This window comes from Schistocerca serialis, chromosome 6 (assembly GCF_023864345.2).
Source record: "Schistocerca serialis cubense isolate TAMUIC-IGC-003099 chromosome 6, iqSchSeri2.2, whole genome shotgun sequence".
Taxonomy (NCBI): Eukaryota; Metazoa; Arthropoda; class Insecta; order Orthoptera; family Acrididae; genus Schistocerca; species Schistocerca serialis.
In genome coordinates, this window is record NC_064643.1 from 591,221,841 (window position 1) to 591,245,588 (window position 23,748).

The 23,748-nt window shown below is 42.0% G+C and overlaps 1 protein-coding gene across 2 annotated transcripts in view; it reads left to right on the forward strand.

Moving 5' to 3' along the window:
* The window catches only part of LOC126483671 (TBC1 domain family member 31), a 269,516-nt gene that overhangs the window by 185,673 nt on the left and 60,095 nt on the right, over positions 1-23,748 (forward strand). For both annotated transcript variants that reach the window (XM_050106735.1, XM_050106734.1), the window contains exons 14-16: positions 5,456-5,635; positions 8,801-8,939; positions 20,814-21,016. In XM_050106735.1, coding sequence (XP_049962692.1) covers positions 5,456-5,635; positions 8,801-8,939; positions 20,814-21,016 — 522 coding nt within the window. The remainder of the gene's footprint in view (positions 1-5,455; positions 5,636-8,800; positions 8,940-20,813; positions 21,017-23,748) is intronic.

The following is a 23,748-nucleotide window of genomic DNA, read 5'->3' on the forward strand; positions in this document are numbered from 1 at the left end:
CTGTTCTGTGTGGCCACACAACAAACTTGTTGGCCATGTACCAACAGAAACACATTGGTTTCAACTACAACCTTTGCATCAAAGTTTTACATGTATAGGTTCACCCCAATGGTGAATAATGGACTACCCATTGCCACAGCATCATATTTTACATTGAACAGGAAGTAGGTGGATTTCAGGAAATACATAAAGTGTTTCGTGAAACATTCCTCAAACTTTTTTGCAATTAGTTCCAAGGATTCAGAAAATGGGACTCTTGTAACTCGGCAGAATGCCTGCAGTGTCGGTTAGACCGTCAGCAAGAGCACACTGCTAGTTCCTGCTACTAATAAGGCGAGTACATCATTCGTTTGTTGCATATTTTTACGAACTTCAAACAGGAGCGACTTATTTTCAGTTATGTGTGTAGTTACTAGTTTATTTTTGTAATTTCTTGCGTGTTAAAGTGCTTACTAGGCACAACCTTTTATTTCAGTAACAGTGTAGTGTACAGTACCGCCGTTGCTATCGACTATTGTATCAACTCTCGTATCGTGCAGGCTTTTGTTTGTTTGGTTAGAACAGCTCAGTGTCAGTTAGAGCCGGCCGGGGTGGCCGTGCGGCTCTAGGCGCTTCAGTTTGGAACCGCGTGACCGCTACGGTCGCAGGTTCGAATCCTGCCTCGGGCATGGATGTATGTGATGTCCTTAGGTTAGTTAGGCTTAAGTAGTTCTAAGTTCTAGGGGACTGATGACCACAGATGTTAAGTCCCATAGTGCTCAGAGCCATTTGAACCATTTGTCAGGAGCGATTGCAGTAATGGATAGGAAATACAGCTTGAGGTTGCTATCAAGGGGCGTCACTGTGGGGGATCGGATGCGAGGGACGTCAAGCACATCCCACGTGTCCTCTGATTGGTCCCTTGTTGTGACCTCCCCAGGTACTGCCTCCACTGTGGTCGAGTGGGAGATCATTCCAAAGTCGGGCAGGCAGTGAAAAACTTTCCGAGGGGCCGATCGTAGGGCCTCCCCGGTTTGTTTGACGAACAGGTTTCGGGGGTTATCTGTGGCTGACGATGTCTCTGAGCCGGATGCAGTCGTCCACCCTGTTCCAGAGGAAGCTTCTCGGCCCACCAGGTCTGGGCATTCACAGGAGGTGGGTTTGCTGGTAGTTGGGAGCTCCAACATTAGGCGCGTAATGGGGCCCCTTAGGAACATGGCTGCCAAAGAGGGGAAGGAAGTCAGTGTGCACTCCGTGTGCATTCCGGAGGGAGTCATTACGGATGTGGAAAGGGTGCTTCCGGATGCCATGAAGAGTACAGTACAGGGTGCAGCCAACTGCAGGTGGTGGCTCATGTCGGTACTAGTGACATGTGTCGCTTTGGATCGGAGCAGGTTCTGTCTGGTTTCGGGCAGCTAGTGGAAATGGTAAAGACTGGCAGTCTTGCTTCTGAGATTAAGGCAGAGCTCACCATCTGCAGCATCGTTGATAGAACCGACTGTGGTCCTTTGGTGCAGCTGAGTGGAGAGTCTGAATCAGAGGCTCAGGTGGTTCTGTGACCATGTAGGCTGCAGATTCCTTGACTTGCGCCATCGGGTGGTGGGTTTCCGGGTTCCACTTAATAGGTCAGGAGTCCACTACACACAGGAGGCAGGTAGCAGGAGCTGTGTGGAAGGGACTGGGCGGATTTTTAGGTTAAAGGATCTCAGGGAACCACAGAAGGGGCGTCCATCTAAAAGTGGGTGGGTAAAACACAGTAAGGTAGTTGTAGAAACGATTGGTATTGTAGTTGTAAATTGTCGTAGCTGTGTTGGGAAAGAATCAGAGCTCCAAGCCCTAGTAGAAAGCATTGAAGCAACTGCCAAGATGAGAAACATAGAAGTAGATATCTTTGGTGTAACAAAGCAGCTTAAATCATTTAATAAAGGCAAGGCCTCCAGTCCAGATTGTATACCCGTCAGGTTCCTCTCAGAATATGCTGATAAAATAGCTCCATATTTAGCAATTATATACAACCACTCACTCACAGAAAAGTCCGTACCTAAAGACTGGAAAATTGCTAAAGTCACACCAATACCCAAAAAGGGAAGTAGGAGTAATCTGCTGAATTACAGGACTATATCACTAACGTCAATTTGCAGTAGGGACAGAGAGCTGGCTAAAGCTGGAAATAAGTGCAGGCGAATTTGTTTCAAACAATCTAACAGTGTTCAGAAAGGATAGATTAAATACAGTTGATGGTGGAGTATTTATTGCTGTGAGAGGTAGTTTGCCTTTTAGCGAAATTGAAGTCGATAGTTCATGCGAAATAGTATGGGTAGTGGTTAAACCTGACAATTGGATTAAACTATTAATTGGATCGTTTTACCAACCCCCCAACTGAGAAGATATATTTGCTGAACAATTCAAAGAAAACGTGACTCTCATTTCAAATAAATACCCCACTCATACAATTATAGTCAGTGGTGACTTCAATCTACCCTCGGTATGCTGGAAAAATTATATGTTTAAAGCCAGCGGCAGGCATATAACATGATCCAAAATTGTACTGAATGCTTTCTCAGAAAATTATTTTGAACAATTAGTTCATGAGCCCAGTCGAAGTGTAAATGGTTGCGAAAGCATACTTGACCTTTTAGCAACAAATAATCCTGAACAAATAGTGAGTATTGTGACGAATACAGGGATTAGTGACCTCAAGGAAGTTGCTGCTAGGCTGAATAACGTAACACCTACAACCATCAAAAAGAAATGCAAAGCATTTCTCTTTAAAAATAGCTGATAAAAATGCTCTTAACACCTTTTTAAGAGACAGTCTTCATTCCTTCAATCTGATCATGTAAGTGTAGAAAAGTTGTGGAATGTTTTCAAACATCGACAACAATTGAGAGATATATACCACATAAATTAATAAGTGATGGTACTGATCCCCCATGGTACACAAAACGAGTCAGATAGTTGTTGCAGAAGCAACGAAAAAAGCTTGCTAAATTTAAAAGAACGCAAAATCCCCAAGATTGGCAAAGTTTTACAGAAGTTCGAAATATAGCACTTACTTCAATGCGAGATGCTTTTAGTAATTTCCACAATGAAATTCTGTCTCGAAATCTGGCAGAAACCCCAAAGAAATTCTGGTCATACATAAAGCACACCAGTGGCAAGACACAATCAATACCTTCACTGCGCGATGACAACGGTGAAGTCACTGATGACAGTGCCACTAAAGCGGAGTTATTAAACTCGGTTTGCCGAAACTCTTTCATCAAAGAAGACGAAATAAATACTCCTGAATTCCAATCCAGAGCAACTGCCAAGATGAGAAACATAGAAGTAGATATCTTTGGTGTAACAAAGCAGCTTAAATCATTTAATAAAGGCAAGGCCTCCGGTCCAGATTGTATACCCGTCAGGTTCTTCTCAGAATATGCTGATAAAATAGCGCCATATTTAGCAATTATATACAACCACTCACTCACAGAAAAGTCCGTACCTAAAGACTGGAAAATTGCTAAAGTCACACCAATACCCAAAAAGGGAAGTAGGAGTAATCTGCTGAATTACAGGACTATATCACTAACGTCAATTTGCAGTAGGATTTTGGAACATATACTGTATTCGAACATCATGAAGTACCTCGAAGAAAACGATTTATTGACACATAGTCAGCACGGATTCAGAAAATATCATTCTTGTGAAACACAACTAGCTCTTTATACTCAGGAAGTAATAAGTTCTATCGAAAGGGGATGTCAAATTGATTCTATATTTTTAGATTTACAGAAGGCTTTAGACACCGTTCCTCACAAGCATCTTCTAACCAAACTGCGTGCCTATGGAGTATCGCCTCAGTTGTGAGACTGGATTCGTGATTTCCTGTCAGAAAGGTCACAGTTCGTAGTAGTAGACAGAAAGTCATCAAGTAACACAGAAGTAATATCCGGCATTCCCCAAGGAAGTGTTATAGGCCCTTTATTGTTCCTGATCTATATTAATGACATAGGAGCCTTCTTAGATTGTTTGCAAATGATGCTGTCATTTGTAAAGTCATCAGATGATCAAAACAACTTAAATGATTTAGATATCTGTAGAGTGCGAAAAGTGGCAATTGACCCTGAATAAAGAAAAGTGTAAAGTTATTCACATGAGTACTAAAAGAAATCAGCTAAATTTCAATTACACAATAAGTCACACAAATCTGAAGGCTGTAAATTCAACTAAATACTTACGGATTACATTTACAAATAACCTAAATTGGAACGATCGCATAGATAATATTGTGGGTAGCGCAAACCAAAGACTTTGATTCATTGGCAGAACACTTAGAAAGTGCAACAGGTCTCTTTAGTAGACTGCTTACACCACACTTGTCCACCCTATTCTGGAGTATTGCTGTGCGGTGTGGGATCCGCATCAGGTGGGACTGACAGATGACATCAAAAAATTACAAGGAAGGGCAACTCATTTTGTATTACAAAATATGGGAGATAGTGTCACAGGCAAGATACGTGAATTGGATTGGCAATCATTAAAACAAAGGCGTTTTTCGTTGCGATGGGGTCTTCTCATGAAATTTCAATCACCAGTTTTCTCCTCTGTTTGTGAAAACAGTGTTGCCACCCACCTACATAGGTAGAAATAACCATCACGATAAAATAAGAGAAATCAGGGCTCGCACAGAAAAATTTAAGTGTTCGTTTTTCCCGCGCGCTGTTCGAGAGTGGAATGGTAGAGAGACAGCTTGAAGGTGGTTCATTGAACCCTCTGCCAGGCACTGTATTGTGAATAGCAGAGTAATCACGTAGATGTAGATGTAGATGAAGCACACCTTTAAAGGCAAAGCCTTGCTATTGGAAGACCTTTCCAAACTAATCTCTACTGTACTGCCATATGTTATATGAAAAACACACTTAATTCAGCTGTCTTTCTGGTCTCCCCAGGGCAATTAACTATTATTATTATTAATCATGTGGCTCAATGACATGGTGCAAGTTTTTTCTAACAGGATGCTACTTCAGTGACTCGCATGTCCCATTAACTATTATGAGTCTGAGGAAATCTTTCTAAAATATTTTATTTTGGTTGTATTATATATAAATTGATTTGAAACTCGGAGACAAAAGACCAAGATGATGACCAAGACTCGGTTACAATGATATGGTGAAGTCTGACATTGATCACAGAGGATAGCATCAAAGAGGAAGGGAAGTTTGACCATAATTTGTGGAGAATTTCATTCACCGATCCATCAAATATGATGAATGACGTAGGATGTGGTGGTGGTGGTGGTGGTGGTATGATGTATTATATACAGCCAAAATAAAATATTTCCAACACACATTATTTATGGAAGATCTAACAGTTATTTTGCAATTTTGCAGTCCTATCTCAATAACTCTCTTGGAGTTGTGGAGTACTAATTGATGTTAATACAGGAACTGAGTGTTACCATGTTTTTTATGTGATGCCTCTGTTACAGTTTTTCTATCGCAACCAGAATCCAATTGATATGAAACGCTTCATATCTAAAGTATACTACTTATTGGAAACTACAAGCAGTGATGTACATCCAAGAAAGTACCTAGCTGCATTTTCTCCAGTTACAAAAGATGTGTATCCTGTATATAAACTATACCCTACATTGATTGTTGACTACAAGGTTAGTTACTATGACCCATTACCATTTCTGTAGATACTGAAGTTCTGAATCTTTAGCTTGTGATTTGCTCGTTAATCAGATCTGATTTTTGAGCTTATTATAATTATTATTACTAAAACAAATAATTATTACTAGGGAAGTGTGTACTGCTTACCCCTCCCATGTCTGTGTTTTGTTTTGTTTTTGGATTTGACACTTATTAACAGTAAACTAAAAACTATGACTAGTGTATCGATTGGAGCTAAATGCATGGGACATACCTTTTTGGAAATTGTTAGGGGAGTCATTATTCTGATATCCACTGTGCCAAGAGTGTGCCAAAAACACCAAATTTCAGACATTGCCTCTCAACATGGACAAACCAGTGGCCAATGACCTTCACTTAGTAACCGAGATCAGCGGCATTCCCATACAGCTGTCAGTGCTAAAGCAACCAATACTGTGTGAAATAACAGCAGAAATCAATGTGGGATGCGTGATAAACAGTATGGGCAAAATTTGGCAATAATGGACTATGACAGCAGACAACCAACACAAGTGCCTTTGCTAACAGCACGGCCTGCAGTGCCCTTTCTGGGCGCGTGACCATATTGGTTGGTTTCTAGACTACTGGAATTCCGTGACCTGGTCAGAAGAGTTCCAGTTTCAATTATTAAGAGCTGATGGGAGGATTCGAGTGTCTCGCAAGCACCATGAAGCCATGGACCCAAGTTGTCAACAAGGCACTGTTCAAGCTAGTGGTGACTTCATAAAGGGGTGGACTGTGTTTATTCTGAATGGACTGAGTCCTCTTGTCCGACAGAACCGATAATTAACTGGAGATGATTATGTTCGGTTACTTTGCAGCCATTCGTGGCCTTCAAGTTCCCAAACAGTGATGGAATTTTTACAGATCACATTGCGCCTTGTCACTCGGCCACATTTGTTTGCAATTGGTTTGAAGAACATTCTGGACAATTGAAACGAATGAGTTGGTCACCCGCGTCACCCAACATGAAACTATTTGAACATTTATAGGATGTGATCGAGAGGTTGGTTCATGCACAGAATCCTGCAGCGGTTACACTTTCACAATTGTGGATGGCTGTAGAGGCAGCATGACTCAGTATTTCTGCAGGTGACTGTCCTCAAAGAATTCTTTAGTAGGAGGGACATACTTTTCCACCAGGCAGATATAGAGTAATCTTTTCAGTGACCATATCTCCTTGTTCAGTATATTACTGTCTTCTATTTTATTGTAAATTTTTAACTGGATGTGCTCTTGTGTTTGGGCATAGAGTTTTAAACAATGTGTTTGGAGTTTAAAATTTTCTCTGTGGTGAGTGCTATCGTTTTGGTTGAAACGGAGAAAGTTATGTATATGTTGATTTTTATGTAAAAAGGGAAAGAGTAGACAGTATTTTTAGATTTTCTAATACTGGTTGACATGATCCCTGTTGTTTGGCAACATTCATGTCCCTAAATTAATTTTTATATATATATATATATATATATATATATATATATATATATATATATATATATATATATATGAATATAATAGAGGGAAACATTCCACGTGGGAAAAATATATCTAAAAAGAAAGATGATGAAACTTACCAAACAAAAGCGCTGGCAGGTCGATAGACACACAAACAAACACAAACATACACACAAAATTCTAGCTTTCGCAACCAATGGTTGCCTCGTCAGGAAAGAGGGAAGGAGAAGGAAAGACAAAAGGATATGGGTTTTACGGGAGAGGGTAAGGAGTCATTCCAATCCCGGGATTGGAATGACTCCTTACCCTCTCCCGTAAAACCCATATCCTTTTGTCTTTCCTTCTCCTTCCCTCTTTCCTGACGAGGCAACCATTGGTTGCGAAAGCTAGAATTTTGTGTGTATGTTTGTGTTTGTTTGTGTGTCTATCGACCTGCCAGCGCTTTTGTTTGGTAAGTTTCATCATCTTTCTTTTTATATATATATATATATATATATATATATATATATATATATATATATATATATATATATTATTTCTCTCTCTCTCTCTCTACTCCTAGGAGTCTTATAGTCTTATGACATAATGAATAATTGACTCAAATTAATATCTGACTCAAAGCAAGAGTGGTAGACTACCTTTCTGTTGTCTGTGCTTGTGGCAGTTGATAAAATATACATTGCAAAAGCTAGGTTGGCCTGTATGTATCTTCAGGAGGTTAAATTGCTGCACTGCTGATAAATACATTAAAAATAGCAACAACTATATCCAGGTTTTGAAACAGCCAGTTCTTTCCTCAGGAAACTAATAGCTGCAAAAGCTAAATATAGCTTTTTCCATATCTACTGGCAGTAGAGTAATTCTACCAACCGAACATAAGTACTGGCCAGCCATTCGGTCTGATTGAAATTATGGCTACTGTGATTTAAGATGAGAGGCAGAACTTATGTTTGGACATCAAAAAGACATGGTTGGGCCTAGAATGCTGTGCTAAAATTTGCTACATTGTGATGACTTTGGAGAAAATGAGAATATTTGTATCACAAATTTTGCAACACGTGAGAGTATCTGACTGGTACTGGTCACATCTGTGATGCAGTGGGTATAGAAGAAAAGAAACCATACATATTAGGTTCTGAACTGTGACTGTGTAAACACTGTGAAACTTACCTGTTTCCGTTATCTGTATTTAAAAATCTGTATTTAACCTCAAAACGATGGAGACACGTTATGATACCTGAAGAAAATTCATCATCAGCCATTCTACATCCACTACTGGAGAAAAATCTCCTCCAGAATTTTTCAGGCATTGAGGTCTCCAATTATACGCACCTATGTTGCTCCATGTCTTCTAATGCCATTTACCCATCTTCCATTAGGTAGTTTGCTTCATTTTTTCAAAGAAGACAGATAGTCCTTGTACATTTATTGTAATGTTCTCTTGGATTTCTGTCTCCCATATCAAAACATCACATTTGCACCATTAGTATTGCTGTTGACAATGCCCCCTCCCTCCTCCTTGTGGGTTGTCCTCTTGTCCCAATAATCAGAAAAGGGTTTCGAGATATTTATGTTATCTTTTGTTATTCCAAAAAGTAAACTTATTATAATGTTAAGTTTTCATAGTTATATTTTTAACATTATCAGATATTTTATTTTACCTTTTGTTAAAACTTGACAAACAGGCTCAGCAAATGGATCAGATAAGAAAAGAAAAAGAAGAACTGAAACAAAAAGAAGAGGCATTACTGAAATCAATATCTGCTCAGGAAAAGAAGAGAAATGAAGAAAAGCGCACAGAGGCCGAGAAGGCTCGCTTGCAAAGTAAGGCAGATATGCATGTCACAATTTTCTTTCATTATTATTAAAAAATAGTAAAAATGAAATAATCAAAAGTCATAAAAAAAGTAGTAGTTTTGTTAGATAACTTCAGAGAATCACTTTAGATTAAGTTATGAAGAATAGTCATGAACTTTATTTGATGATCACAGGGGAACACTGCTGTCTGAGAGCTTCTGACTGCTGGCTGGGTATTCTGATTCAGGTTTTCTGTAGCTAAAAGTGGTAAAAAATATTCTGTTTCAGGTTTTCTGTAGCTAAAAGTAGTAAAAAACAGTCTCAATTGCACAGTCATTTATTATAAATATGCCCAGTTACAGCCTCTAATAGTAGGCTATCTTCAGATAATGCACCATCTGGCTGATGATGATGATGATGATGATGATGATGCTTGGAATAACTGTGCTGACGCATCACAAAGCAGTGTGAGGAGTTTTGCTTAATGATGGCGGCATCCTCCTGGGTAAAATATTCCTAATTTAAAATCTCCAACATTCGGATCTGTAGACGGCATCTACTCAGGAGGATGATGCCATCAGGCAAACAAAACTGGTGTTTCACAGGCCAGAGGTGTGGGATGTTAGATCCTTTAATTGGGTAGGTAGGTTAGACAATTTACAAAGGGAAATGGATAGGTCTGTGGGAAGTAAAGAGCAGTGGCAGGAGGAACAGAACTTTTGGTCGAGTGAGTGCAGAATTATAAATACAAAATCAACAGGAGTAATGCATACATAGATCTAATAATGGATAAAAAAAATAGAAATGTGGGTAAATTGAGGAATGGCAAAACAGATAGGAAACCCAACACCCGTAATGGTAGTACAAATTATATACTACTAACTTCACAGATGGTAAAGTAAAGAGATTCAAATAATGTATGATGAGATAAAATAAATTATTCAAATAGATAAGGGAGAAGAAAATTTAACTGTGATGGTGAAATGAAATTTGATGGTAGGAAAAGGAAAAGAAGGAAAAGTTGTAGGAGAACGTGGGCTGAGACAAATAATGAAGCAATGTGCTAAAATTTTGTGCAGAGCATAATTTAATCATTGCTAACACATGATTTAAGACACATAAAAGATGGTTGTGTGTATTGAAGAGATCTGGAGACACTGAAATGTTTCAGATAGATTATATAAAGCTAACAAAGAGATTCTGAAACCAGATTCTTCCAGGGGCATATTCACACACTGACCATAATTTATTGGTTAGGAATTGCAGTCTGAAATGTCTCGTCAGTGTGAGAGATTTCTCACAGATGAAGAAGTGTCAGCTATAATGAATGAAGCAAGTGAAGATGATGAAAGTGATTCAGAAGATGATGATACAGTTGTGACATACGACAGTGACATAACAATTGGAAATTAGTAAAGTTCACGGAGTTCATCCTCTGATGAACAGCATGCAGCTGCTTCTAGCATCATTGTTACAGCAAAAAGTGGTAGGGAATATATTACTGCGCCTCCAAGGCAAGTACACAGGTCAGTACAAAATATAGTGAATTTTCGTGAAGGTTCAGAATCTTTCAAAATGTTTATAACTCCTGAAATAACGAAGATTATCGTGGACTATACAAACCAAGAAACTCATAATAATAACTTAACACTTACCACCATAGAAGAAATGTACGCCTTTGGCATTTTGGTACTCATGGGCACAAACAATGACACTAGAGTGCCACTTGTGGACTTATGGAGGAAAGTACTAGGAAAGAATATCTATGTAGCTACGATGAGCTGTATTCGATGTGGACAACTTCTGTCTGTGATTAGATTTGATGATAAAGAAACAAGAACTGAAAGACAAAAGCTGGATAAGTTTTGCCCCTTCGTCAAGTTTTCAACCAAATTGATGAAATGTTTGTGAAATACTACATACCAAATGCAGATCTAATGGTTGATGAAATGCTCTCCCTATTTCGAGGAAGATGTCCCTATTTCAAGGAAGATGTCTCTTTAAGGTCTTTATGAAAGACAAGCCTGGGAAGTATGGCCTATTGATTAGGATGTTATCAGATGCACAGACCTGGTGTGTTCTAAAAATTGGGGTCTATGCAGGGATGGATGAGCGACCTGCAGAGGAATGGAGTGCAAAGGCAGTTGTTAGAGTCCTAGTGAATCCACTGGCAGGAAGTGGAAGAAATGTAACAATAGACTGTTGTTATACATCCATAGACCTAGCCAAGGAGCTTTACAGTGAAAAGTTAACTTTGGTGGGAACGTTGAAGAGTAACAGAAAACATATACCAGAACAGCTAAAGAAGACACAGGTTCGAGAGCTTTATTCCTCTAAGTTCTTATTCACAGATCTGAAAACAGGCAATGCACCAGTTACCTTGGTTTCAGACATCTCTAAACTGAAGCCTACTAAGAATCTCCTACTTCCTTCCACACAACATAATGATAACAAGGTGGATGAGTTGACAGAGGAAAAAAAGACAGACATCAATCTCTACTACAATGAAACCAAAGGGGGCATAGGCAGCATTGATCAAATGACACGACATCATTCACTAAAACGCGGGACGAAAAGGTGGCCATTCTCTCTCTTTTTCACCTTGGCAGATATTGCCTGTCTCAAAGCTGGAACAATTTTCATGATAAACAACCCAAACTGGAATAAGAAGAAGCATAATGTAAGAAGGCTGTATCTGCTAGAATTAGGTCAACAGCTCGTTAGGCCACGTGTGGAAGAGAGAGCAAAGAATATCATGGGGTTACAAAAGCCTGTCATCTCTGCAATGGAAAGTATTCTAGGGAAAACACTGCCCAACATTACTGCAACTGTTCAATCTGTTGAATTGTATTCAAGAGGAGGGTGTCACATCTGTTTGAAGAGTAAAAACTCTAAAAAGGATAATGACAAGGTGACAAAAGTGTCTTATAGTCTGTTGCAGATTTCCAAGTATGTGTGTTCCAGTCATTCTGCAAAAACAATCATATTTAAAGGATGTGAAATTGAAAGTGAAAGTGAGTAAGAAGGAAAAAATTGTAATTTCTGACTTTGATTTTTTGTTTTCTTATTTGTGGTTTGCTGTTGTACGTTCTTTTATGATTTCTTAATATAAGTCTGATGTATATGAAAGTGTTAGTTTCATGATAAAAATTTAATAATATTTTTCATATTCATGACTTTATTTATTGTATTTGTATATGTTATGATGTTCCTGATAACTATGGAAAGTATGTTGGAACCTAGTAAAGAAATTCCTAGTTCATTAAATAATCAAAACAAAAGAAACAAACAAACAAAGTTTGGAAGGTAGGAGACGAGATACTGGCAGAAGTAAAGCTGTGAGTACCGGGTGTGAGTCGTGCTTCGGTAGCTCAGATGGTAGAATACTTGCCCGCGAAAGGCAAAGGCCCCGAGTTCGAGTCTGTCGGGCACACAGTTTTAATCTGCCAGGAAGTTTCAACAAACAAAATGTTAAAAAGTGAAAAGAATGTAAGGACAATTTTGCCCCCCCCCCTCCCCCTCTCCCCCCCAGACATCCAGGTGACAGATCTGAGCTTAGTGGTGCTAGGGTTAAATTAATGTAGCCGATAGGTGCACAGTTGCGTTTCACAGTAGTTTACTTGCACTCTTCACAACCCTCCAACAATACACTGTCATATATAATAATAATAATAATAATAATAATAATAATAATAGCAGTGCACTGTTGTTTTATCTTTTCATAAGCCTCATTAATAGTTTGCAGGCAAACCTCCACCAGCTGCTACAATAGTCTACTATTGAACATGTACGAGCAGTAAAAACCTAACTACAAGATTCACAGTTCTTGAAGATTGGACAGGTACATATGGAGCAGATTGTTATAACCTTTAATCACTACTAAAGTGCGTGGAGATACAAAAGTAGAAACACTAGCGGATTACATGTTACTAACTCCGTATCTGTCATTCGACTGCCGGGCCGTGACATGCGGCCGGCGCCGTTCATAACCAGGTGGCGCTCCCGCGCTCGGCCGAGCTGCGGAGCGCCTCTATTGCCGTGTTCGCGTACTAACGTAGCGGCACTTTTGAATGTCGTGGCACTGTCACAACACTTTTCCCCCCTTGAAAAAAAAACGCTCACTTTCGTGGAGACATGGGCAGTGCGGAGACATCCATGGCCTCTTGGGAGGTCCCGAGAAGATCCCGCGGAGAAACACGAGAGTATGGTCGGAAATGTCCAGGACGGAAGCTGGCGCGTGGAACGTGCCTCCTGGACGAGATGATGGGTGAAAACTCCGGAGCAGCATCCATAGGTGTCGTGGACCTGGGGGTGTGCTCCAGCGAGATGGGTCCCGGAGAAGGCGGCGTCGCGACTGGGGCCGGTTCCGGTGTACTCGGAAGCGGTAGCGACGGCGGCGGCAGCAACACGCCCGGAAGATCGGCAGCAGCGACAGGACTGGCTTCTCGGGCTGGTGGAGACGAAAAAAAAGGCGGTGGTACCGGCGTGGCCACCACTCGTGGGCGCATCTGGTCGTAATGGCGAACAACCATGCCGTCGTCCGTACGTATTTCACAAAGCCGGCGGCCGCGAAGAGCCTGGACCACCCCTGGAATCCATTTAGGGCGAGATCCATACCCCCGTGCCCACACGTCGGCGCCCACCTGGTATTTTCCCGCACTAGGGGACACAGTACAAGACCTGACAGGGTGAAGCAGATGCAGTAGGGTGCGCGGTTGGCGGCCATGCAAGAGTTCAGCAGGGCTGCGATCACCCAGAGGCGTGAAGCGATAAGAACTCAGAAATTGCAACAGAGCGTCATCTGTGGAAAAATCACTAAGGAATTTTTTCATTTGGCTTTTGAAAGTGCGGACAAGGCGCTCGACCTCCCCATTCGATTGCGGATGGAAGGGCGGTGCTGTAACATGATGAATCCCTTGTCCAGTACAAAAATCACGGAAGGCCTGCGAAGAGAACTGAGGGCCATTGTCCGTGACAATCGTGGATGGAAGACCTTCTAGCGCAAAGATTTTTGACAAAGCCAGCGTCGTCGCCGCAGTGGTGGGCGACGGACAGCGAACAGCAAACGGAAACTTCGAGAAGGCGTCAATCAACAGTAGCCAATAAGTGCCGAGGAAGGGGCCGGCAAAGTCAGCGTGCACCCGTTCCCACAGCTGCGCCGGATCAGGCCACGGAGAGGGCAGAGTACGAGGCGCAGCCAGTTGTTGAACACACTGATCACACGCAGCGACCATGTGGGCGATGTCCGAACCGATACCGGGCCAATAAACGTGCCTGCGGGCCAGGGACTTAGTCCGAGAAATCCCCCAATGGCCCCCATGCAATAGTTTGAGAACAGCTTTGCGAAGAGAGGCGGGCACCACAACCCGTGGAGATGTGCCATCCGTGGCCAGAAGAACAACACCCTCACGAACAGACAGACGAAGGCGCAAGGCATGGTAGTTGCGAAGGGGATCCGACGCCCGGCCCTTGGTCCTGTCCGGCCAACCACGCTGAACAAAACTGATCACCTGACGTAGGACCGGATCCCGCGCAGTAGCCGACGCGACCTGCGAACCTGTAAGTGGAAAACCCTCGACCGCACGACGTTCTTCCTCATCAATGTGGAAACAGAGGAGTCCATCGCGATCGAAAACCGGGTCGGGGCCCATCGGCAAACGCGACAACGCGTCAGCGTTGGCGTGCTGGGCCGTGGGGCGATAGTGAATCTCATAGTGAAAACGAGACAAGTATAAGGCCCAACGTTGCAGGCGGTGAGCTGCCTTATCCGGAAGCGACGCCAAGGGGCTGAACAGAGAGACCAGCGGCTTGTGGTCGGTGATGAGGTGAAACTTAGAACCATACAAAAAAACGCTGAACTTTTTCAGAGCATAAATGATAGCGAGCGCCTCCTTTTCTATTTGAGAGTAACGCCGTTGGGCATCGTTGAGGGTCTTGGAAGCGTAGGCGATGGGTCGTTCCGACCCATCCTCAGTCGCCAGAACCAAGTGCTGACCCGGACGGAATGTGGCAAGACAAGGCGCCGACTGCAAATGAGCCTTCAGGCGGACAAAAGCCTGCTCACACTCGGCGGTCCAACAGAAAGGAACGTTTGTGCGTAACAGCTGATGCAGAGGATGAGCCACCGCCGCCGCGGAGGGAATGAATTTGTGATAATAAGCAACCTTGCCTAGAAACGCCTGAAGTTCTTTGACCGTAGACGGCCGGGGTAGAGCGGTAATGGCCGCAACGTGCTGTCGTAGAGGGCGTATACCCTCACGGGACAAGTGGAAACCAAGATACACAATGGAGGGTTGGAAGAACTGAGACTTGTCCAGATTGCACTTCAACCCTGCTGAATGCAGAACCCGAAACAGTGAACGCAAATTGCGAAGGTGCTCCTCAGTGGAGGCCCCCGTGACAACAATGTCATCCAGGTAGTTGATGCAGCCGGGAACGGAAGCCGTGAGCTGTTCCAAAAACCGCTGAAAAATGGCCGGCGCGCTAGCGACGCCAAATGGTAACCGCTGGTACTGATACAACCCACAAGGAGTGTTGATGACGAGAAATTCCTTGGAAGATGCATCCAACGGCAACTGATGGTACGCCTCCGATAAGTCAAGTTTGGAAAAGAACTGGCCCCCAGCGAGCTTGGTAAATAACTCCTCAGGACGGGGAAGAGGATAAGTGTCAATGAGGCTTTGAGCGTTGACAGTGGCTTTAAAATCACCACACAATCGCAGACTCCCGTTTGGTTTAGAAACCACCACGATTGGCGATGCCCATTCGCTGGAGGTAACAGGAAGGAGAATCCCCGAAGCTGTTAACCTGTCTATCTCAGCTTTGACAGCCGCACGCAACGCCATTGGAATAGGGCGTGCCCAGAAAAACTTAGGGCGAGCCGTAGGTTTAAGAGTAATGTGGGCTTCAAACTCCTTGGCACGACCCAGACCAGCAGAGAACACGGACGAGAATTCAGAACACAATCCATCCAGCTGTGGATACGGAATGTCCTCAGATATGAGGTGCACATCATCATCAATGGAAAACCCGAACAACTGGAAAGCATCATAACCGAACAGGTTTTCAGTGCCCGCATGATCTACCACATAAAACGTGAGGGGCCTAACAACAGACTTGTAGGCAGTGGAAGCATCAAACTGGCCAACAATAGGAATTTTCTGCTTATTATAAGTTCGTAGATTTCGCGTAACGGGAGACAAGGGAGGGGAGCCCAACTCCAAATACGTGCGAGAATTAATGAGAGTTACTGCAGAGCCAGTGTCCACTTGCATGCGAATGTCTTTATCCAGAACACGAACAGTAACAAACAACTTATTCGTTTGAGAAAGCACACAGTTAACATCCATGTCCGATGCCTCGTCCTCGTCGACAGGAACTTTAGGGGACTGACACACAGAAGCAATGTGGCCTCTTTTCCTACATGAATTACACGTGGCCCAACGTTTTGGACACGCGGCTCTGTCATGCTGTATGAAACAACGTGGACAAGAAGGAAGGGCGGAACGAACCTGCTTCTGTGGTTGCTGTTTTCGGTGCGAGCGTGGCGGCCCAACGCGACGTTGTTGACGCGAGTGGACCGCCGCCACATCGTCGTTTCCCTGTGAAACAGGCACATTGTCTGCGTCGAAAGTGGTCTGGACAGCGCCTACATCACACCACGCATCTATTTGCGCACCAGCAGCGTGAGACACTTCAAAGGATTGAGCGATGCTGAGAACTTCCGACAACGACGGGTTTGGCAATTGTAAGGCACGTTGCCGAACTTCTTTATCAGGAGCCAGCCGTAAAATAGCGTCCCGAACCACTGAATCAGCGTAAGACTCATGATGAGTGTCCGTGACAAACTGACATTTCCGACTCAGACCGTGGAGTTCCGCCGCCCAAGCCCGGTAAGATTGATGGGGCTGTTTACGACACCGGTAAAAAGCCACGCGGGCGGCAACGACATGGGTGTTTTTTCGGTAATAGTTAGACAATAAGTCACACATTTCTTGGAAGGACAGAGAGGCAGGTTCCCGCAGAGGGGCTAACTGAGATAGCAGCTGATAGATCCGTGGGGAAATCCAAGATAGAAATAACGACTTACACATAGGAGCGTCGACAACGCCGAAAGCCAAGAAGTGTTGCCGCAAACGCTTCTCATAATCCTCCCAGTCTTCAGCGGCCTCGTCATAAGGAGGGAACGGAGGCGGAGAAGAGGAAGACAGACGATGAGTAAGCGACGTCGACAACGCCTGAATAGCAGCCGTCAGCTGTGTTTGTTGTTCAATAAGCGCTTGCATAAGCTGTTCCATGTCTGCCCCGACACGAACACACAAGTCCACAACGCAGGAAAAAAAATATCCGACCTCGTCGCCAAAAAGTGTTATAACCTTTAATCACTACTAAAGTGCGTGGAGATACAAAAGTAGAAACACTAGCGGATTACATGTTACTAACTCCGTATCTGTCATTCGACTGCCGGGCCGTGACATGCGGCCGGCGCCGTTCATAACCAGGTGGCGCTCCCGCGCTCGGCCGAGCTGCGGAGCGCCTCTATCGCCGTGTTCGCGTACTAACGTAGCGGCACTTTTGAATGTCGTGGCACTGTCACAACACAGATACTGTCATTGTTTTAACACATGGCCTAATTGTGTTTCACTTATTTCATGGATGCATTGTTGCTAATCTAACCAGTACAGGTTCCTCGTCTGAAACTCGGCCGTGGACTGACTGACTTGAGAGCAAAAATCGGGCCCTTATATATCCTCACAATAATAGGTGCTGAAACTACACATTGTTCGAAGTTTAATTTACAGAAATTACAATTAAAACTTAATGTATTAAATTAACTAAATACACTGAAAAATTCTGTCTTTTTAACAGTTTCTTCTACTACAAGAGTTAGGCTCATTTGTTTAAATCATGAAATTAACAAATATAAGTGTGCAAACAATACTTTGGACATAACTGTTAATTTCTTTGGAATTAATTAAGAGCTGGCTTTGCTAACATGTTTTCGAATAGAGCCAAATAGATCCTTTAAGAATACTATTAGTTGTTCCTCCAAATGTTTTTAATTACTACAGAATTTATATTTGTTTATATGTAGACAATAGAATTTAAGTTATGAAACAATTACTGATTTCACCCTATAACAAAAGATACTAACGGGATAGTCAAAATAAATTACAAAACCAGTTACATACATAAAACTATGCACAAAATTAGATCTGCTGTTATATTCCTTAAAACTGAGGGCCAACCTTTCTCTTTTATGAAAATGCAGATTATACTCACATATGTTAATGGTAATTAGTTAAAATTGAAAAAACGAATTTAAGGAGGCAGATGGCAAAACAAGAGGGGAAGTAAAAATATCCCAGCTTGCTTCGTCACACCGTCTAACTGTCATAGTACTTGCAATGGATCCTGAAACAGTTTGGAATTCCTGTGAGATGGTCTGGATAGATGTCTCCTTACTACACATTATGACTCTCTTCAACTGTCGGTGGTCTCTGACAGTCAACAGACGAGGTCAGCCTGTACGCTGTTGTGCTGTACATGTCCCTTCACTTTGCCACTTCACTATCACATCGGAAACAGTGGGCCTAGAGATGTTTAGGGGTATGGAAATCTCATGTACAGATGTATGACATAAGTGAAACCCAGTCACCTGACCACATTTGAAGTCCGTGAATTCTGCGGAGCACCCCATTCTACTCTCTCACAATGCCTAATGACTACTGAGCTCACTGATATGGAGTACTTGGCATTAGGTGGCAGTACAATGAACCTAATATGAAAAATGCATGTTTTTGGGGGTGTCCGGATACTTTTGATTACATAGTGTACATCTTGTTGAATCAATTAAAATTCTCTTCCTCTACACCTTCTGCAATTCTTCCTTTCAAGAAGACATTTTCAGGACCTTCAGCATTCAGCAACTCCTCAGAATATTCCCTCCACTTGCCTCTAATCTTTTCTTCTCTCTCTCTCTCTCTCAGTAAGCGTATTTTCATCCTTATCATCAATAACTAATACCTCATTTTTTTGATCATTCATTACGTCTTTTACCATGTGAAGCATTTTTATGCTGCCAAAAATTGTGTTTGTCCCCTCCATTTCATTAGTCATGTTGATCACGTTTCTCTGCCCTCAGAATCCTGTTTCTTTCTCTTTTTATGTTCTTCACTGCTTCCTACTTTTCTGCACAATTTCTACCTGATAGCTTCCCTTTGATCAATATCACTGTTGTTTGATGCCAGAACTTCAGATTTGTTATGCTTCCTGATGTTATGCTAGGTCCTTAAGCTTCTCAACAACAAACTGTCTCTTGCCCGTGTTGATCCTTTTTATTTTATAGCACAGCTACAGTTGTAGTTTTGTGATTACTGAGTAATGTTTTGCACTCGCATCAGCCCTTCTGTAAGATCTAACACCTCTCATATACTTCATTATCTCTGATCTGTAAGCATTTGATCAATCTGATTGATAGAGTTGAGGAAGTCCAGGTCCCTTTGTGCATTTTTTGTGGGGTAAGGCCGTCAAGCTTATTACAAGGTTGTGGTCTTGTACAAAACGGATTAGACAGACTCCATTGCAATATGTCTCTTTTCTGATTGTTGGTGTATACATGTCTTCTTGTTCCACTTTGGTGTTGAAGTATCCCAAATTGATCCTCATATTTCCTGTACCACTGCTTCCCACTGCTCTTTCTAGCTCCTCAGAAAAGTTACTTTTGTCCTCCTCAACACACTTGTTGGTGCATGTGCATTAACAACTGTTACACTTCCATGCATTATAGTGAGACACAGTATCATCTTACTTATTGTATTGCTCTGGAGTCCTTCACTTGCCTCTCTGAACTGTCGCTCACCACAAATCCTGTCCCATGTTCATGCCTTCCATTCTCTTTGCAGCATCCATAAAAGATTATTGATTTATCCTCATATAAAATTCCTTCCCTACATCATCTTAGTTTCGTGTAACGCAGTGACGCCAACTTTATATTCCTCTAGCTTGGACACCACAATTTTGGCAGCTCCTGGTGTATGTGGACTTCTGATATTCCATGTGCCAAATTGTGAACCAAATCGTCTAGCCGTTTTAACTTGTAGGGTTCCGTTCTATTCCGAGGCATATTTCTAAGGGCTCTTGTAGTGATAAGTGTCCCCTGCCCACATTAAAGGTGATTTGTTGGGTTAGCCCAGAAGCAGGGCTGTCACTTCATTGTTCCTGTGCTGGCAGGTTTTGTCATCAAGGTTTTATCCCCAAGCAGCATAGGTTTCACTATACCTCAAGAGCTTCCTCTGTCCTGTGGAATAGAAAAATATGGGTAGGTAAGGAATGGAAAAATAGGGAAGACAGGTTATCATGAGGCATACTTTGTGTGGCTCCTATGCTGAGATCTTTCCAGCTAGGTTGGACCTGCAGTAGCTAATCTACTACTTATACTTGTTGGTGCATGTGCATTAACAAGTGTCACACTTCCATGCTACGATAAGATGGTGCCCCTGAGAGGCGTATTGAATTGAACTGGAGGAAAAAGAAATTTGTGTTGACTAAAAGAAGAGATCAGTTGATAGGACACAATCTGTGGTATCTAGGAATTATCAGTTTGGTGATAAAAAGGAGTGTGAGGGACAAGAATTACAGAGGTGGACCAAGGCCAGTTTTGAGATGAATGTAGATTGCAGTAGTTATGCAGAGGCTTGCACATATTATGCTAGTGAGTAGACCTGACTCAAAGCAATTGTAGGACTGAAAATAACAACACCAACAACAATAACATCTTGTCCAGTGTGTGTGTGTGTGTGTGTGTGTGTGTGTGTGGTGGGCAGTTCAGGATTACACACATTGGATGAAAATACTCATTCTGTGTCAGGACAAAAAAGTCAGTTACAGTTTTAATTGCAGGTCTAGAAGAGGTTTATCACGATATACTACAAGAGGAAGAAGACAGAGTTTCAGAAAAACGTCAGAAATTAGCTGCACTTCGTCATGAGCTACAAATGCAGAAACTAGAACACTTGGAAGCTGCTAGAGAGAAACTACTTCGTCATCAAACTCAGCAACGTCAAGCTGCATTGGATCGTCTTGTTAAGGATATAGCCCGAAAAGTAAGTAGTTAATAGAATACGGTAGAGTGTAGCTCTCTTCAGTGACAAATACTGTCTGCTGTGAAGTCTTTCACTTCACTGTAAATGATTGAAAATGCATTATTGATGTTTTAGTTTAGCCAAAATTTAAGATGTTTTGTACAGGGCTTTGTGTTGCTATACCTACCGTGTGGGATAAATCCTAACAGATTAGCAGCAATAACTATTCATGAAATAATAATTGTTCCGCTATGCATAAAGCTCACCCCCGGGGAGGGGGGGCTTACAACTCTTTTGTGAGTACATGCTTGGCTATCATGGGTCCCTAGCCTGTGCTGCAAGGTTATAGTTCCACTAGTTAATTAATTACTTACTTAGTTAATTAGTTAGTTATTTTCATGTCCCATGGATCATTTTCACAATAAATAGTCATGATGTGGAAATCAATTTGTACTCTAAACATCACCATATTATTATTATTATTATTATTATTATTATTATTATTATTATTATTATTCCCCCCTCCTCCCAAAATGAAAGCAAGATACACAGATTGAGATAGCAATTCCTGCCCACTACCTTTTACACATTACAGAAGTAGAAATTCTTCTGTGGAATACAAGGAGTTGTCAAGGAGAAACTTTTCCAGTTTATTTTCAAATGTTAGCTTGCTGTCTGTTAGACATTTTGTATCACTGGGTAAGTGGTCAAAAATTTTTGTTGCGGCGTTGTGCACCCCATTCTGTGCTAAAGAAACCTTAATGTTGAGTAATGAATGTCATTTTTTCTTCTAGTATTGTAATTATGTATCTCATTGTTCCTTTTAAACTATAGTGGATTATTTACAACAAACTTAATGAGGGAATAGATATACTGTGAAGCAGTAGTCAGAATGCCCAACTCCTTAAACAGATGTCTACAAGATGATTGTAGGTGAGCACCACATATTATTCTGACAGCACATTTTTGAGCAATGAAGACCTTTCTTAAAGATGAGTTACCCCAGAACATTATTCCATATGACATTACTGAATGAAAATAAGCGAAATATGTCAACTTACTGATTTCTTTCTCCTCAAGATTTGCTAAGGCTCTAAGTGCAAATATGGCTGAACTAAGTTGTTTTAGGGAGTTCCAAAATGTGTTTTTCTTTTGCAATTTAAATTTTCATCAATATGGACACTCAAGAATTTTTAAGTTTCCACCCTATGTATTATTTCATCACCATGTGTTACACTTATTACTGCTGCCGTACCCCTACAAGTTCAGAACTGAATATGATGTGTCTTTGTGAAATTCATAGTGAGGCCATTTGCAGAAAACCAGTCAATTATTTATTGAGAAATTTGTTCACCATTTCTTCCATTTCTGTATGTATACTGGGAGTGATTACAATACTGATGTTATCTGCAGAAAGAACTAATTCTGCTTGTTGTACATCAGAGGGTAGATCATTTACATATATGAAAAACAGTAGTTGACCTAAGATTGAGCCTTGGGGAACCCCAGATGTGATTTCTCCCCAGTCAGAAGTATGTTCCTGGATTCTGTTGGTTGAATTACCACTAAGGACAACTTTTTGCATTCTTTTGGATAGATATGACATGATCCATGGCTATGCCATTAATCCCATAAATCTTCAATGTATGTAGGAGTATACGATGATTCACACAATCAAATGCCTTGGATAGGTCTTAGAAAATACCTACCAGTGCTATTTTGTTATTTAATGCTTGTAATATCTGGTGTGTGAACATGTAAGTGGCATTCTCAGTAGAGCAACCCTTCTGAAACCCAGACTGTGATTTGTTGAGGATATCGTAGTAGAATACACCACCTTCTCAAAAATTTTGGAAGATGATGTCAGCAGTGAAATAGGTTGGTAGTTACTGACATCTCTCCTATCACCTTTCTTAAAGAGTGGTTTAACAACGGCATATTTTAGTGTCTCTGGAAAAATACCTTGAGTTAGTGATGCATTACATTTTTCAATCAGGGCATCATTTTCCACTGAGACCAGCTCTTTCAGCGTAGTGATGAGTTATGCGCCAACTCAGAGTGATGGGGTGTACACTTTGTCCATCATGTACATAGGGGGGCCAAAGGACAATAGGGTCACTAGGGTCACTACCTACGCCTTCATCTTGGCCTTTGAGGGCAATTCATTGCCTGGAAAGGTCAAGGTGATGGTATACTAATACGATGTGAAACCTTATACCATCCGCCACTGCCTCCCTCACCCCCACACTCCCCATCCCACATACAGTGCTTGAAATTCGAGAACATGTCTTTGCGTAGCAGCCCTAGCCCCATCTGTAGAGATTGTGGATGAACGCTGCATGTGAACGCTCCTTGTGCCCCCCCCCCTCCCCCCCCCCCATCTATGTCAACTGTTGGGAACCCCATTCTCCCCACCCACCTGTTTTCCAGAGAGAGAAGAAGGTACAAGAATACAAGACTCTGGACAAACTAGGTTACCAAGAGGCCAAGAAGTAGTATGAGGAGTTGGATCCAGCATTGCAAACAGCGTCATGTCTACAGCTATGATGTCACTGGCGACAGTAATCCTGCCTGTTACAACTGTCACCTCCTTTGGCGACAGTAATCCTGCCTGTTACAACTGTCACCTCCTTTGGCGACAGTAATCCTGCCTGTTACAACTGCTGCAGTGGACCCTCAGGGCTGCTCAACTGTGCCTGCCCCCTGATGGTTCGATGCTCCCCTCTTGTTGCTTCCATCAGACCTACTTTGGG